At 47.5% G+C, this 17,785-nt stretch overlaps 1 protein-coding gene and 1 long non-coding RNA gene across 2 annotated transcripts; both read left to right on the forward strand.

The window, feature by feature from the left end:
- Positions 1-324: 324 nt before the first annotated feature.
- Positions 325-716, forward strand: LOC110015581. The gene is made up of 2 exons (XR_002290794.2): positions 325-455; positions 537-716. It is a non-coding gene; the product is annotated as an uncharacterized LOC110015581 (long non-coding RNA).
- Positions 717-11,947: 11,231 nt separating this feature from the next.
- LOC111947910 lies at positions 11,948-14,599 on the forward strand. The gene is made up of 6 exons (XM_023958568.1): positions 11,948-12,017; positions 12,102-12,117; positions 12,203-12,295; positions 13,457-13,772; positions 13,864-13,961; positions 14,071-14,599. Exons 1-6 carry the CDS (start codon positions 11,948-11,950, stop codon positions 14,183-14,185), a joined length of 708 nt encoding a protein of 235 aa, XP_023814336.1. The 3' UTR covers positions 14,186-14,599.
- Positions 14,600-17,785: the final 3,186 nt, after the last annotated feature.

The raw sequence follows: 17,785 nt of genomic DNA on the forward strand, positions 1-17,785 counted from the left end.
CTCCTCGGACGGAAGCGTCACACAGACTTAGAGATATTGTCTTTAATGGAAGAAGAAAGGATTCAAGTGGAAAGCTGCAGGGATACCGACGGCTTCATCTGGCTGCAAAGATCATGCAAACCACCCACCAATAAATAAAACTTTAATAAATCATAAATCAAACAAATGAGCTTCCAGACATTTGGAACGTTATCAATAAACATTCAGATCACCTGTTCAACTAAGTTTAGTCGGTCTGCTCTGTTGCATGCTTACCTCCACTGTAACCCTTGTGCTATCTTTGATGACCCCACCCTTGCATTGACGTGTTCTCCCTGTCATGGTACCCCCTGCTGGCCCCGCCTCCTCATCAGGTTCACCTGAGGACTCCAGCTGCGCTTCATCATCTTCATCAGCCGGGGGACTCTTAAGGAGAACCAGGACCCTTACTCGACGCTAGTTCGTTGTACTCCACGGTGCACTCTCTGGCCTTGCTCGCTATTCTAGTCCATGCATTATCTGCCTCGCCTAACCTTGTCTTGTCTCTGCCTGCCTAGGATCACGATCACGCCTGTCACGTTCTGGACTCCGACTCACCTTCGCTCTGGTCCCTCCTCGTCGCCCCTCTGGACATCCTTCTGGAAACGCGGTGTTCGCCGCCAAGACCCTCCAACCATCCACAAAACATCCTCTCTTGGAACTCTGTCATTCCTCCATTAAATCCTTTACTACTCGTCTGCCTCGCCTGCCGAGTATTCCTTCCGGGTTTCAGCATCTGGGTCTGCCACAGTCTCGTCAGCCATGACAGAACGAACTAGCCATATCCCCGACCCAGCTGACCCGGACGGTCTCCGCCTGGCCCTGAACCAACAAGGTTTGTTGCTCTCCCGACAAGCCGATGCCATCGCTCAAATGTCCGCCACCCAACAGGAATTATTTCGCCGGTTGGATAATCTCACGCGGACCCTAGCTGACCAAGCCGCTAGCTCCGCCGCCACTGCAGCTCCCGCTTCCGGTGACCTCACCAACATCACTTCCGCCTCCTTCGAGGAAAACATCCGGGCGCAACCGGAACCATACAACGGCGACGTAGAGGCATGCGGCGGATTTCTGCTACAGTCCCAGCTGTTATTTGCAATCCCCCAGGTACTACCAGTCTGATCATCGCAAAATTTCTCTGATAGTTAATTCTCTCCGCGGCAAAGCACTTCAGTGGGCTCAGGCTTTTCTAGCCGCTAATCCACTCTCACATCTTCCCTATGACCGTTTTATCGGCGAGTTCCGGCTAGTGTTTGATCAGCCACGCAAGCAGGAAGAAGCTACCCGGCGGTTGCTCGGCCTCAAGCAGCGTAACCGACCGGTGAGTAAACACCTTATAGACTTTTGCATTCTAGCGGTCGAATCGGGCTGGCCGGACATCGCTCTCAAAGGTATTTTCTACCAATCACTAAACGAGAAGATAAAGGATCATTTATGTACGCAACCTGAAGCGGATAGCTTTGAGGAGCTTGTAACCGCCGCCCTCCGTTCCGACATACGACTCCGGGAACGGCAAAATGAGCGGAGTTATTCTAATCGCCGATCTGCCACAGAGATTCCCCATCACTCTCTCCAATTTTCCCAGCAACCGCCTATCGAAGCCTCTATTACTCCGGCCGACGAACCCATGCAAATTGGGCACTCGCAGCTTTCCCCGGAAGAAAGACTTAAGCGCCGTAAGGACGGATTGTGTTTTTATTGTGGAGACCCAGCTCATATTGTCTCACACTGCCCAAAACGGTTAAACTCCCGAACCCCTCGCTAAGCGACAGGTCGCGAGGGGATTTATCGGAAAGAAATGCCAAACCTTTTCTTTTTACTCCTGTCAAGTTTCTTAACCCAGTTCATGAACTTAGTGCCCTTATTGACTCTGGTGCTGAACATAGCCTCATTGACTCAGGTTTGGTTCGACAACTTGGGTTACCGGTAGAACCGTTGGATACTCCCGTAAAAGCTGCGAGTTTAGGGGGAAAATTGCTATCCAAAATAACATTACGCACCGAGCCCATTCAGCTCATTACTTCCGGGAACCATCGTGAGTACCACCAGTTTTACGTCACCAACGCTCCTCAAACGCCCGTCATTTTGGGGTTTTCCTGGTTATGCCTTCACAATCCCCAAATAGACTGGTCTAATTCTCGGATCGTTAACTGGAGTACGTATTGCATGGCAAACTGTCTACACTCTGCTCTTCCCACTACAGCCATTCCCAACCTTCCTGAAAAAGAGGATGTGGATCTTTCCAAGGTGCCGTCATGTTACCACGATCTCAAAACAGTATTTAGTAAGTCTAAAGCCTGTGCGTTACCCCCTCACAGGCCCTATGATTGCGCCATCGAGCTTCTCCATGGTGCCTCCCTTCCTAAAGGGAGACTTTTCAATCTATCCGGTCCTGAGAAGCTCTCGATGGAAAGCTACATTCAGGAAGCTCTAGCACTCGGCCACATTCGGCCTTCCACCTCCCCTGTCGGCGCAGGGTTTTTCTTCGTCGAAAAAAAAGATAAGTCTCTCAGGCCTTGTATTGATTACCGAGAGCTCAATCAAATAACGGTTAAGGATAAGTACTCACTCCCCCTCATTAACTCTGTCTTCGATTCCGTTCAGGAAGCCAACTTATTCACCTAATTAGACCTCCGTAACGCGTACCACCTTGTTAGAGTCCGGGAGGGGGACGAATGGAAAACGGCCTTTAATACCCTCCTCGGGCATTACGAATATCTCGTCATGCCCTTCGGCCTCACCAACGCCCCAGCTGTTTTCCAACGTCTGGTAAACGACGTTTTGCGCGACTTCCTCAATCGCTTTGTGTTTGTCTACTTAGACGACATACTCGTTTACTCCAGTAACGCCACAGAACACCGTCACCACGTCAGGCTTGTCCTGGAAAGATTGTTAGAAAACAAACTCTATGTGAAAGCTGAAAAATGCGAATTCCATGCCAGTTCAGTTCCTTTCCTGGGGTACATTCTCGAGGCTGGCAAGATCCGGCCAGATCCTTCCAAACTCCAAGCTGTCTCTGACTGGAGCGTTCCGGAATCCCGTAAAAAGTTACAACAGTTTCTGGGCTTCGCCAACTTTTATCGGAGATTCATCCGTAACTACAGCGGAATCGCAGCACCACTCACCCAACTCACCTCAGTCAAGGTCCCCTATGTTTGGAACCCCGCGGCGGATGCTGCTTTCAGAAGGCTCAAGGAACTATTCACCACTGCACCCATTCTCATTCAGCCTGATATCCACAAGCAATTCGTCGTGGAGGTCGACGCCTCTGACTCAGGGGTAGGGGCTGTGTTGTCCCAGCGGGAATTTGCCTCGGGTAAACTCAAACCTTGTGCATTCTTTTCCAGAAAACTCAGTCCAACAGAGCAAAATTATGATGTCGGCAATCGTGAGCTCCTTGCCATCAAGCTGGCCTTGGAAGAGTGGAAACATTGGTTGGAGGGGGCTGAACAACCGTTCATCGTGTGGACAGACCACAAAAATCTGGCATATCTGCGCTCAGCGAAAAGGCTGAATTCTAGACAGGCCCGTTGGTGCTTGTTTTTCGACAGGTTCCAGTTCACAATCACCTATCGCCCAGGTAGCAAGAACGGCAAGCCTGACGCCCTGTCTAGAAAGTACAACACTACGGACGATCATAGCACTTCTCCTATCCTTCCCGACTCTCTCTTCGTGGGGAACCTCACTTGGGACGTGGAAACCAGGTTGCTACAGTGCCAAGGTGAGAAACCCGACTCTGTTACCTGTCCCCCTGGCACCCTGTTTGTTCCCCACAGACTCAGATCTGACGTCATCACGTGGGGGCACAGTTCCAAAATCGCCTGCCATGGGGGAGTCCGTCGGACACTCATGCTGCTGAGACGCCGGTTTTACTGGCCCACCATGGCTGAGGATGTGCGTCAGTATATCGCTGCCTGTACCACCTGTGCCAGGGCTAAAACCTCCAACTCCCCACCTGCCGGCTATCTACACCCTCTATCCACGCCTGGTCGACCTTGGTCCCATATCGCGGTGGACTTCGTGACTGGTCTGCCTCCCTCTCATGGATTCACGGTTATCCTGACTGTAATTGATCGTTTTTCGAAGGCTGCTCAATTCATCCCGTTGCCACAATTACCTACTGCCTCTGAAACTGCCGACACCCTTGTCAAACTCGTTTTTCGTCATCATGGCATACCATCTGACATTGTTTCTGACCGAGGTCCGCAATTTACCTCTCAGGTGTGGAAGGCTTTCTGTTCCGCCCTTGGGGCCTCCACCAGCCTTTCTTCTGGCTACCACCCGCAGTCCAACGGCCAAGCTGAAAGGGCAAACCAGGAGTTGGAGGCGGCCCTGCGCTGCTTTGCGGCACAGAATCAGAAAGATTGGTCTGACTACCTCGTGTGGGTGGAATATGCCCATAACAACCACCCATCCACAGCCACTGGTATGTCGCCATTCGAAGCATCGTTGGGTTACTCTCCCCCCTTATTCCCTTCCCAGGAGCTCGATCTGGCGGTGCCCTCCGTCCAACTCCATCTGCAGCGCTGTCAGGAGGTTTGGCGCCAGGCTCAGGCAGCTCTCCTTCGGACTAAGGAGGGTAACCGCCAGTTCGCTGATCGTCACCGCACTAAGAGCCCTCCTTACGAACCTGGACAGCAGGTATGGCTGTCGTCTAAAAACATTCCCCTCCAGGCCACGTCCCGAAAGTTGGCTCCTCGTTTTATTGGTCCGTTCGTCATAGAAGCAAGCATGTCCCACCCATCCAGTTCCCGGAGCCCTATGTGCCTGTGTGCAACTTTTGTTTGGGTGGGAGCGGGGAGGAGCAGGCGGATGGGCACAACCGGGGAAAGAAGGCTCCCCCCGAGCGACCGGCCCCCCAGCCGGCCGCGATAGTCGCCCCTCCTCCCAGGGCGGCCAGGCAATCAAGAGGCGGCAAGCTAGCTGCAGACAAAGGCCAGAGCCGCGCCAGCGGTGAGAGACAGTCAGCAAGGAAGGGGCCCGGTGCCAACCCCAAGGGGCAGGAGGTCCAGCACCACTATTCATGCTCTGACTTCCCTAAGGGACTAGCACCCCCCCCCCCCCCCCAGGGTGCCCCCCCTCCTGAAAGTAAATAAATAAATGGAGAACCCAAAAAAAAAGTGAGACTATTTTCTTGAGATTTTTTAACATGTTCTTGTGGATTTTTTCTGATGGAGGACTTTTATTCAGATTATTGTGAATCAGGGCCAAACAAATAAATGCGGTTTGAAAAAGCTTGTAGTTACGTAAAATTTTCCAATCAACAGGCCACAAGTTCTCTGCTCCGCTCCATTTCTAAGCACAGATGGATGATGGGAAGTGATGGCGGGCTTAGACCCCATTAACGGTCCCGCCCACAACTCAGTGGTGAATCTCTGATGAACTCCCACCGCTCTGCAGAAACTATGTTTTAGAAAACAACACAAGTTTTTCTGATTTAACTAAAAACGGCATATTCATAATTAAAAGACCACTCTTAAAATAGATCCAGAGAGGACTTTAAACACGCTGTGGCGTGCATTTTTTTTTTTTCGTTGTAGAGAAATGTAGTGAATGTGAAATTATTGTGCTGTATGATGTACTTCTGGCAACTTGTGGCATTAACTTCCTTGTCTATTTTCCCCAGTCATTTGTCTCTATCAAGAGTTAGTGTGCGACACTCATTAGCCCAGATCCGCAGTTCAAAATACAGCCGTCTGAATGCTGCCTGCTGGAACTTTTTGACACTGGAAAAAAAAAGGCCTTGAACTGCATCTCGAGAGTCTCGCTTCAAGACTTCATGGTTCCACTGGAAGCCAGGGCTTTAAAATTTGCAGTGGTCTCACACATGTATTCATTTCACTCCAATTTCCGCAGCCACACATGTATTTTTCATTCACTTTTCTGCTTGCTTTAGGGGAATGTGAACCCGTTTTTAACCCAACTCACAAGTTGTAATACCTCGTCGGTCTCAGACTGCATTTCCACGAAATATGATGCCACTATCATGAATGTCTTATTTTATTCCAGAATTGTACTTTCCTTTACTACTCCTCTGACTTCTCTCAGTTCATCTGCCCTTTCTCTTGTTTGGCCTTGAATTATATGTCTTTTTCTGTCCTCCCACAGTTAGCCTGGTTAGTCGGCTGGCTATTATGTTCGTGTCACATCCCTGGCAAGTCTGCAGTTCTGCTCCAGTGGTAGAATAAAATTCTTGTCATTTGGAGGTGGCTGACACAGATTCCTCTGTTGGGGTGCGAGCAGACGCAAGGCCTCCAATTAAAAAGCTGTTATGTGGCAGTGTCTTGTTTAGGTTTGCTCACACATCTGTGGGCCGCGGCCAAGGCTTCCATTCCTCCCCGCTGTCTTTTCCATTCCGCTCCTCTTTGTTTCCAGCGGAGGACAGTTCGTCAACTTATAAGAAGCCACGATTGCCCAAGAACATTGTCTCACGCCAAGGTCACATAAAGGCATGGGCGAGGCATGGGCCAGTCCCCCCCCTAAATGTCACGACTGCTCCTCCAAATTCACAATTAACTAGAGAAATACAAATAACAAATGAAGGATGGACAGATGGGCGTTAGAAGAATAAATGATAAATGCAACCTGAAAAGGCATAAAACAGTGTCCTGCCTGTCCCAAACCTGGAAAAATATAGAAGGTTATGACAGGAAGAGAATTCAGCATAAAACATATAAGACATAGATATATGGATAGATGAACTTCTATGCTGATAACATGGTTTTCTGTGCATTTTAGGGTCTTTAAGGGATTTGACTCCATAAACTCTTAGCACACTGTGGAGTTGGCTAAATCCTGACCTGCCTCGCATCAAACCTGCACCGGCGTTGATAAATCTGCGCTCGCGAACTGGGTCAGGCCTGTCAAAAGTCCTTCCTCCTGGCATCCAGCTTGCCAGTTGTTTACTGACAAGATGTCTTTCATTTTAGGGCTCAGATTTCCGAGATGAAGGCACTCTGAGTAAAATATTTACTCGCTGCCAGGATGTAAACAAGTGTCCCTTGCTTGCTTGCTTGTTGGGACCAATCAAAAGTACGGGCAGAGGACATGAAAGGCGAAAGCGCCATATGACACGTGGAGTGGGCGGGGTGTTGGCATGTGCAGCCGAGTTTACATTTCTGCTCATTTTTTCCTTTGAAAGCTTGTTGCCTAAAGTTTGGTGTGTGTGTGTGTGTGTGTCATCTGGGTTCTAAAAGTCTGTCAGAAGAGCCTGAAGCGCTGCATGGAACCCTGTTGATCCCAGGAGCAGCAGGCCTGGGCTGCAGCTATGCTTGTCTCTGTTATAGGAGAAAAAAAGCTGGCAATTTCAAACAGAATTGCCACTCAGAAACAAGAAACATAGGGAAGAAAATGTTTGATGTCCAGCCCGATTTAAAAAATGTGCTCAGAATGAGAAAAAGTGTCAGAGAGTCACTGAATTTACCGTAGAGTTTGTTTATTTAACTCGGTTGCATCACTATTTCATCTAACGGGGGAACATTGAGTGAAAAGCATGACAGATTTATTTGGTGCGTCTGGTTGGTACGAAAGCACCCGAGTGCAAGTTTTATCTCCGCATTGCTTGCCTGATTAGCATATTCCATCATGTTAAACAAATAGAAGACAATGAGGACCTTAGGGACGCGGAGCAAACATGTGCGTGGCATACAAAGACATCAGGCTGTTTTCAGTTGCATACAAAGATCTATTGTTCAGTGCGCATTGGAGATTGATGAAGTTCCCTCCGCTGTCAGATTGACTTTAACACTCGTGGTGCACCGGCTCACACCGTACAAGCAGAGCTGTGATTGTAGTGGCACTTTTCATCAGGAAAAGTCATTCTTTGGTTTTCTCATTCAGCCTGGAAAGGAGGCCCGCTGGAACAAAACAAAAGGAGAAATGAAACTTGTTTCTCTGTTGACAGGATCTTGGTATGCATCTGCCTCCACCAAGTAGTGATAACGGGAGTTGATCTTTCATATTCTCATGCTGCAGATCTGGACAAGGCACAGACATATGTATGAGCTCATGTAGGTGAACCCAATACATTCAAAGAAAATACTGCAATTTCACGTCCAATCCATATCTTCCATTTTTTGTCATTAGCAAATGCACAGTAGCTTTTCTGAAAAGCTGGTTAAGCTAAATGCATACTTGGTGAACTTTTATACTTTAGCAATGTGTGAATAATATTATAAATGAAAATATGTAAATGTAAAAAAACTTTAGCTGCATTAAAAAAAAAAGCATTAAAATTTGTAGGATACATTGCAAACCTCTCGTTACATACGATTTTATTTTCTTTAAAAAGGCTCTTACTGAAAGATGGTCTGCTGGAATTTACATTATAAAATATAACCAGACAAAATTTGGAATCCACTCCCTGAAGCTGTATTAACACCAAGATGCTTGCAGCAGACTGTCTAAGCATTCTTAGATGGGAGGTTAAGTGTCTGAGTTGAGTTGTTTACTAAATCCCACCGGGGGCTGCACAGTGGCGCCGTGGTTTGCGCTCTCACCTTACTTACAATGAGAAGGCCCTGGTTTAAATCCCAGCTAGGTTCTTTCTGTGTGGAGTTTGCATGTTCTCCGCGTTCATGCGTGGGTTTTCTCCAGGAACTCCGGCTAGGTGTGAATGGGAGGCCCACCATCAACCAACAGCAGCTGGGATAGGCTCCAGCAACCCTGTATGAATGGAATATAGCGGGTTCTGAAACTAGATGGATGGGCATCCAAAGTTAGCAGAACTGACTATTAGAAAAACGTCAAGTGGCTTTTTTACTTTAGTTATAATCACCTGATCTTGTCTTTTGAATTCAAAAGGAGAAAGTCAGGACACATGTGTTCATTCACTCACTTTTAGTAAACACATTAAAAAGTGTGAATAGAGACAAAATGTGTAGATTTTTAAACCACAATACAAAGATGGCAAACATATCAGTTGAATTTCACTTACATGTAATACTGGAGCAGTCACAAAATAACACACTTGTCAAACTACCATATCTCTTTAACACTTTATGTATTTAAAGTAATTCCAATAGAATTGTTGCGTTTTAGAGGAAAGCTGCTTTTCCCCGCATTAGAATCAGTTGATTTATACTGAGTAAGCATTCTGTAAGGAGTTGCAAATCGGTGCGAAGCTGAATTAGGTTATTTGCGTGAACGGTTGAGGAATTAGGGTAGTCGACAGTATGTAAACATGGAGCTAAATCTCAGGTGTTAAAAGCTTAAATGTCACCTTTTCTGTAAATCCTTCATGGTGTATGAGTGTCGTGGGTCCCACCAGGGAATGATTGGGCAGAGGCGCCAAGGTGAAAGTATTCTTGACTTTAATGCAAGAACAGAGCACACCAATTGCTCCACAAAGGTTAACCAACATAGACTTCTCCAATCCAACACTCCAAATTCTCCTCTCAGACTCTCCAACTTCTCCACTCAGACTCCCACACTGACAGCTGTATCTGGTTCTCTTTTAAGTGGTAAGCCCCTCCTCCTGGGCGTTGCTCTCCATCAGTCCAAAGAGAAAACAGGGAGAAGTGTTTGCATTGTTCAACAACATAAATAAACATACCGAAATAAACAGTTTCATTCAACTAAACATTCTGTGTCGTGTACAGAAAAATAACAATAATCATCAATAAAAATAAATACAAACAGTGACCGATGCGTCACATGACCCAGGGTGTCCATGACCACTTCCGGGTTACCGGGTTACTTCCGGGTAAACAAACCAACGTTAATGTTGGCGTCGTGTGTGCTTCGTGTTAATGTATGCATGGGGATGGTGAGTCGGCAACCTAGTGTGCACCCAGGGCTACCTGCAGAGGGATAGGGACGGAATGAAAAGGGTAAGCTGATGTAAATGACGTGTTACCGGGTCCGAGCGTGCGCGTCTATGCGCACGTGTGTGTGTGTGCGAGCGTGTGTGCATGCGTGTGCGCCTGCAGCGGCAGCTGACGGTTCTACACCGTCACATCATCCCCCTCCTCTGGGAGATTGGCGATGTGCGGCAATCTGGACAGGAAATCTGCCACTATGTTTTGTTTTCCGGGACGGTGACGTACGTTAAATTTGTACGGCTGAAGCGCCAGATACCAGCGCGTAAGCCGGCTGTGGTGGTCCTTCATGGTATTTATCCATGTCAGGGCCCTGTGGTCTGTCTCAAGGTCGAATTCTCTGCCAAGTAAGTAGTACCTCAAGCTATCCAACGCCCACTTAATGGCAAGTCCTTCCTTCTCCACAGTGGAGTACCTTGTCTCTCTCGGCTGCAGTTTCCGACTGAGGTACAGGACTGGTCGCTCTTCACCTGGGTCTCCCTGAGCCAGGACAGCACCAAGTCCGACTGCTGAGGCATCCACTTGGACGAGGAACCTTTGATCAAAGTTAGGACTCTTGAGAACAGGACAGGAACACAATTTATTTTTCAATGCTTGGAAAGCCTGTTCACACTCATCTGTCCAGGTCACGGGGTTTTTCTGCCTCTTCTCTGTAAGGGCAGTGAGAGGAGCTGCAATGGTGGCGAACTGATGGACAAACCGCCGGTACCATCCAGCTAACCCCAGGAAGGAGCGTACCTCTTTCTTGGTGCGTGGTCGAGGGCAATTGCGGATAACTTCAACTTTATCCACCTGCGGACGCACCTCACCACCTCCCAGCAGGTACCCCAGGTAACGAGTTTCCTTCCGGGCCCACTCACACTTGCTCACGTTTAAGGTCAGGCCTGCATTTTGTAGTTTCCTCAGGACCAGACGCAGGTGATCTAGGTGTTGCTCCCAGGTGTGACTGTAGATCACCACGTCATCCAAATAGGCTGCACTACAGTGGTTACATCCCTGCAGTACCCTGTCCATCAGCCGTTGGAACGTGGCTGGTGCTCCATGCAGACCAAAAGGCATAACTGTAAACTGAAACAGTCCAGCAGGTGTTTTGAACGCCGTGTATGGTCGACAGGTGTTGCTGAGAGGTACTTGCCAGTAACCCTTGCATAGGTCAAGAGTGGTGATGAAATTAGCAGCCCCGATCTTCTCCAGCAGGTCGTCAATCCTCGGCATTGGATATGCGTCGAACTCCGAAACGGCGTTCAGTTTCCTGAAGTCGATGCATATCCGCAGTGAGTCGTCTTTTTTGGGAACGATCACCACCGGACTGCTCCACTCTGAGTTGGACGGCTCAATGACACCTAGCTCCAGCATCTTCCTCACCTCATCGTTCAGCCTTCCCACCAACTTCTGTGGTACCCGATAAGGCCGTTGCCGGAGTGGTCGTCCATCTTTGAGCCGTATGGAATGGCTAATGAGTGTAGTTCTTCCTGGCTGTGCAGAAAAAAGAGATGGCGTTTCACGAAATAAGTCCATTATCTGTGTAGTCTGTTCCGGAGGTAAATGTGACAGAGACGGAGGGGTTGAGTGAGTCAGTGCTCCCAGATCAGAGTCCAAGTCTTCCTCAGTCTTCACAGCTCTGACTAGCAAAGACTTCTCTGTTGGATGGTTAGCACCTTCCTTCCACTCTTTAAGTAGATTCACGTGGTATGTCTGCTTTTCCTTTTTGTCAGGATGGTGCACCTCATAGGTGACAGGTCCCATCCTGCGGAGAATGGTGTATGGCCCTTGCCACTTTGCCAGTAGTTTGCTGGTACAAGAGGGAAGAAGTAGCAGAACCTTCTGACCTGGTAGGAGTTCACGGTGACGGGCCTGCTGGTCGTACCACGTCTTCCGACTCCTTTGGGCCTCTCGTTGGTTGACTTCTGCCTCTTCCCTGTACTTTGCCAACCGTTCTCTCATCTCCAGGACAAACTGGATCACACCCCTTTCTGAGGTCTTTGTGGATTTGGCCTCCCAGCTCTTCTTGAGGAGATCCAGTGGGCCTTGGACATCCCAGCCATAGAGGAGTTCGAATGGTGAGAAGCCTGTTGAAGCTTGTGGGACTTCCCTATAAGCAAACAACAGGAATGGTAGCCAACGATCCCAGTCCTTCCCTGTGTCACTCACGAACTTCTGCAGCATCCTCTTCAGGGTCTGGTTGAAACGTTCCACCAAGCCATTGGTCTGTGGGTGGTACGGTGTCGCCTTGATGGCAGTGATGCCAAGCTGCTGTTGGAACAGTTTCATCAACCGAGAGGTGAAGTTGGTTCCTTGGTCTGTCAGAATTTCATCCGGTATTCCTACCCTGGAGAAAAACTGAATTAATGCTCTCATGACTGCAGGAGCTGTAATGGTGCGCAGGGGAAAAGCTTCTGGGAACCGTGTAGCATAATCACAGACCACCAGGATGTATTCGTGACCGCTACTGCTCTTAGGTAAAGGTCCAACAATGTCCATGGCTATTCTCCTGAATGGAGTGGAAATTATAGGAAGTGGGTGTAGTAATGCTCTGTCAGACTTGTGTGTTATTGCAGTTTTCTGGCAGGTAGGACATGTTGCACAGTACGTCTGAATGTCAGTGTACATTGATGGCCAGAAAAAACGTGAACTAACCCGCAGATAGGTTTTGTGACGACCCAGGTGACCCGCCCATGGGAGTGTGTGCGCTAAGTGCATGACGAGTGGCCTGCAGGTGGTTGGAAGAACTAACCGTAGGTGTTTACCTTCAGCTGCATACAGAACATCATCAGCAACAATAAACCGCACATTTCCCAAACATTTGTCACTCTCTGTTGTCACCTTGGCAAACAATGGTTTTAAAGTTTGGTCTTCTTTCTGCAAAGCCGAAATGTCAGCTGGTATGTCAAATGCTTCTGCTGTTGTTGTGATCTCAGGATCCAGCAACTTAAGTTTCTTCTCAAACCGTCTTTGACGACGGGATTTTCTGGGCATTTCTTTGCCTCCATCAAAGAAATCGTCATCCAAACGTGGAAGACTTTGCATTCCCGCTTTAGCCTGAGCTCTAGTTAGCACAGGTGCTGAGACAGTAACAGCTAGCTCATCATTAGCTTTAGCTGTTTCAGCAGCCTCATTTAATAAGTCCCCCAACATAGGTAAATCACACCCCAAAATTAAATCAACAGGTAGGTTCTCTACCACCCCGACAGTCAAAAGATAGGATTGTTCATTTATGGTCACTGTTACATCCGCTTTTGGGTACAAATGTTGGTCGCCATGAACACACACAACACTTGTTTGCCTGCTATAATCAAGTCCACCAAAAGGGATTAAACTCTGTTTGACCAGAGAAACAAAACTGCCCGTGTCCAACATAGCAGTAACCTGCTGTCCGTTCACAGTCACCTGTTTAAGTGCCTGGAAAGTGTCTTTGTCCATGTGCACAGGCCCTGCTCCTGTGACAGTCTCTGGCCTGGGTGCGTAGCAAGCACCTGTGAATTTAGTCTTGCGGATTGGACATACGGAGGCTTTGTGACCAATCTGCTGGCAATAGAAACACACAAGGTCCTTACCCGCCGCTCGCTGGTTAGGTGCTGGGTTGGTACCTTGCGTTGCCTGATGGAAGTCTCTCCGTGCAGGTCTCAGTGGAGCGGTTTGAATGGGAAGACGCTGATCCCCACCCGACGGCCGTGCAGACGCTCCTCGTCGAGCGTTGAGATACTGCAGCGCAAGCCGGGCAGCGGTGAGGCCATCCTCCGGGTCGTGCTCCTTCACCCACGTCCTCACGTCAGCTGGAAGCACACGCAGCAGCTGCTCCAGGATGACGATCTCCCCGATCTGCTCCTTGCTGTGTTGCTCTGGGCGGATCCAGCGACGGTAGAGGCCCTTCAGGCGGTGGTATGTCTCAGTCGGATTCTCCCCAGATGGCACCACAGTAGACCGGAACTGCTGACGGTAAGTCTCTGGCGAGATGTCAAATTTTACCAGGAGTGCGTCTTTCAGGTCCTTGTAGATGTGGGCTTGCTGCTCGTCCATTGCTGTGTAGGCCTCCAACGCCTTTCCGGACAGCAGTGGCACCAGGCGACATGCCCACTCAGTCTCTGGCCATCTCCACGTCCTGGCAATCCGTTCAAAACGTAGCAGGTAATTTTCAATGTCCTCACCTGTCTGATATGGAGGGACCTTTGGCTCCATGTAAGGTCTCCAATCAGGTGGCTGTAAACTGACTCTGCTCTGTGGTTGATCTGACCAGCTGGAGTCCTCCTGTGCCACTGGATGCCGTCGACGGGACGTTGCAGCTGGTGTTGGCAGATCCAACCTTGGGCTACTCACTGCGGCTGAGCTTGGTCCAGCGGCTTTGGGACTGATGTTACGCCGCCGACCAGAATGGTGCTCTGCCCTGGAAAAAGAGGCTTCCAAACCTTGGAGGGCAGCGATGAATCTGTCCTCCCGCTGCTGCTGTCCACGGAGGAAGTCTCTCATCATAGCCGCCAAGTCACCTTCTGGGCCTTTGGTCAGGCCTGGAGAACCACCAGAGGCACCAGGATCTACCACCTCCTCCTCAGAGGATGAATTGGACAACAGAGGGACTGCATCCGATGTTGGTTCCGTCTCCTCCCTCTGGGAACGCAGACCTCTGTGTCTCACCTTTTTGCGGCCAGCCATCTGCTTATCCCACTTCTGACACCAACTGTCGTGGGTCCCACCAGGGAATGATTGGGCAGAGGCGCCAAGGTGAAAGTATTCTTGACTTTAATGCAAGAACAGAGCACACCAATTGCTCCACAAAGGTTAACCAACATAGACTTCTCCAATCCAACACTCCAAATTCTCCTCTCAGACTCTCCAACTTCTCCACTCAGACTCCCACACTGACAGCTGTATCTGGTTCTCTTTTAAGTGGTAAGCCCCTCCTCCTGGGCGTTGCTCTCCATCAGTCCAAAGAGAAAACAGGGAGAAGTGTTTGCATTGTTCAACAACATAAATAAACATACCGAAATAAACAGTTTCATTCAACTAAACATTCTGTGTCGTGTACAGAAAAATAACAATAATCATCAATAAAAATAAATACAAACAGTGACCGATGCGTCACATGACCCAGGGTGTCCATGACCACTTCCGGGTTACCGGGTTACTTCCGGGTAAACAAACCAACGTTAATGTTGGCGTCGTGTGTGCTTCGTGTTAATGTATGCATGGGGATGGTGAGTCGGCAACCTAGTGTGCACCCAGGGCTACCTGCAGAGGGATAGGGACGGAATGAAAAGGGTAAGCTGATGTAAATGACGTGTTACCGGGTCCGAGCGTGCGCGTCTATGCGCACGTGTGTGTGTGTGCGAGCGTGTGTGCATGCGTGTGCGCCTGCAGCGGCAGCTGACGGTTCTACACCGTCACAATGAGGTTAGAGGAGTTAAAAACTGCTGTACGGGATGGATGTTGTTTTCTGTGTTGACTACTTTAAAATTTGACAAAAATGATCCCTGATTTCAGAATCGCAGCGGCCGCAGCATTTTCACTAATGCACAAATCACAGAATCACAGTTAAAAAACGTATGATACAAATAATTGGATCTGTTTTCATATAAAATTTACTATCAAACAGAGTTTTATAAAAATACCCCGTAAAGAAGTGTTTTTATTAAACTGCTTAAATTTAATGGTGACACCTTAATCTAAAAATGAAACTAGTGATTAAAACAGTTTCCTCAAGCTACATGCGCTGGTTATGTGCTGCACAGCCTTGAAGACACGTTTTACCCATGGTGCTAACACTGGACGAGCAGGGAGACGTTTCTTTGTCTTTTGCTACTCTTCGCGAGCACCAAGCTCGAAAGAAAGCCTTGAATGGAATTTGAACTTGATTGAATTTGTCTTTATTATTTATGCTTTAAAGTGTTTTACCGGTATCGGGTCTTAGGCGTCTTATATTAGTGCATGTCCCCCACCAACAGTTGGAAGATGCTTCATGCAAAATGTCGAACCAAGGCAAATCTCACGAATCTTGCTGTTTGTTTCACAACTCTATTCCAATATATGAAAGATTTTGTGTCATATAATTCGCAATTTTTGAGTTCTCCTTCATGGTCAATTTTTAAACGGTTGGCACGTCCACGAACGGAAAGGGACATACATTGCTTCCAAACTGGAATCTCGGTTTAAATTTCAACACGCATTCAGTAGCACGTTTTGTGCGTAGAGCCAGGAAATTGTCGTAAAAACTTGTGTAGCGAAGCGTGAAATTAGCCTTTTTTTTTGCTTTCTACTTTCCCAGCAGCTACAGTCTTTCACAACAAATGACAAAGATAACAGCGAAAAGCATGACAAATTGGCCCTTTCTTTTGGTAAGTTGTAAGTTTTTGCCACAACAACACACCCACAGCTCTGAGAAACATATGCGGCACTACAAAGGCTAATAATAGGCATGTACTCGCTGTATATTTGGAATCATCCATCTCTGTTTATAGTTACTAATTTAGGCCAGGAGCTGTGAACATGGAAAGAGAAAACTTGAGGTTTTGCATCCTTTGCACAGGATTCTTCCCCATACAGTTTTCTGATGATTCCTCTTTACTTTCAGAGGTTCAAACATGGGATTTGAACTTCTGCTTGTGTCATCTGTTCCTGGTCCTCAAGCATAAACCACCAAACTGTCAGAACCTGTTTTGTTCCTCACAAACATTTGAGATGCAGCTGCTGTTGTGTTTGAGACAGACTAATTACTGTGTTCTGCTTACTCTGAGATGTGTATCTTTCCAGGAGCTCTTTTTTTTTTTTTTGAAAGCGTCTTTCCTTCCTTCCTCATCTTTCTTTTTCTCTGCTGAGTGAAGCAACTCTAGGTTGGAATAGCCAAGCCACTTGTCAGGGGAGGGAAGATCACAGGAAAGATACCGCACACCCCTCCCCTCGATTTATTTCTGCTCCAGTTGTGTGCGTAAACAAGCCGATAATTAGGGGTATGGGCTTTCATAAACACATTTATAAAATGCGCACTTGTGTTCTGACAGAAATATGGCAGAGCGATAGTTGAACATTTTGAGACTTGAAAGCATTCGCGAATGTTGGAAAAATAGTAATAATCCGTGAGAATTTGCTACCTCCGGATTACGAGAACAGGTGGCAGAAAAACTAAATAAATTCAGGAGGGAAATTGTGGGTTTTCTACTGTAACAGGCTTTGTCTTTGTTTGAGTTTTGTCTGATGTTTTATTATTAGTGCTTGACTCTTTTACCAGTAACTAGTCTATCCATGCTGCGGCAATTTAACAATTCACAAAATCTGATGGATTTTACTTACAGCTTCTAAACCGTCATGGCAGATCTTGCCAGAGGACGAACTTCTGTGGTCGTCTTGTAAACGGTTTCCTCTCATTGCATCATTGTTTTCTTTTTTCCTCACCTTAACAAGAACTATGAAGATGTGAAAAGATTTAAGCACTGCCAAACGGATCAAGTACCAATTAAAAACATCAGAGATCTATAACAGTATTTGCAACTGCTGTTTAATTTACTATATTCTCTAAACTAAAGCACACTTATTAGCCCTAATTTGTCTCAGAAAACAACATTGAAGCTTTATTTTAGGTTGTGTTTACTGATGTCAAAGCATTTTAAATTTAGAAACAAATCAAGAGGTATACGGCGCTCTGTTAATATGTCAGTCTATTTTTTTATTACAAACAAGGTTGGGTGGTAACCCTTGTTGTGCTATCCTAGGCACTTTAACATTGGGAGTTGGGTCATCTAGACCCCACTAGACAGTGCGCTAAACATTTTTTCTTCAATGATATGTAATCTTCACTGGTGTCCATGGATTATATGAAATCGTCTTCACCATTATCCACCTTTGTCATGGTAGGATAACACATCAATGAAAGGATCGGGTCATCTGGACCCCATAGGATAGCACAAGGTTATTGTAAATATGCTCATGTAGCTAATGTGTAGTGGTGCCGGCCTGTTTTGTTT

Source organism: Oryzias latipes, chromosome 9 (genome assembly GCF_002234675.1).
Source record: "Oryzias latipes chromosome 9, ASM223467v1".
Taxonomy (NCBI): Eukaryota; Metazoa; Chordata; class Actinopteri; order Beloniformes; family Adrianichthyidae; genus Oryzias; species Oryzias latipes.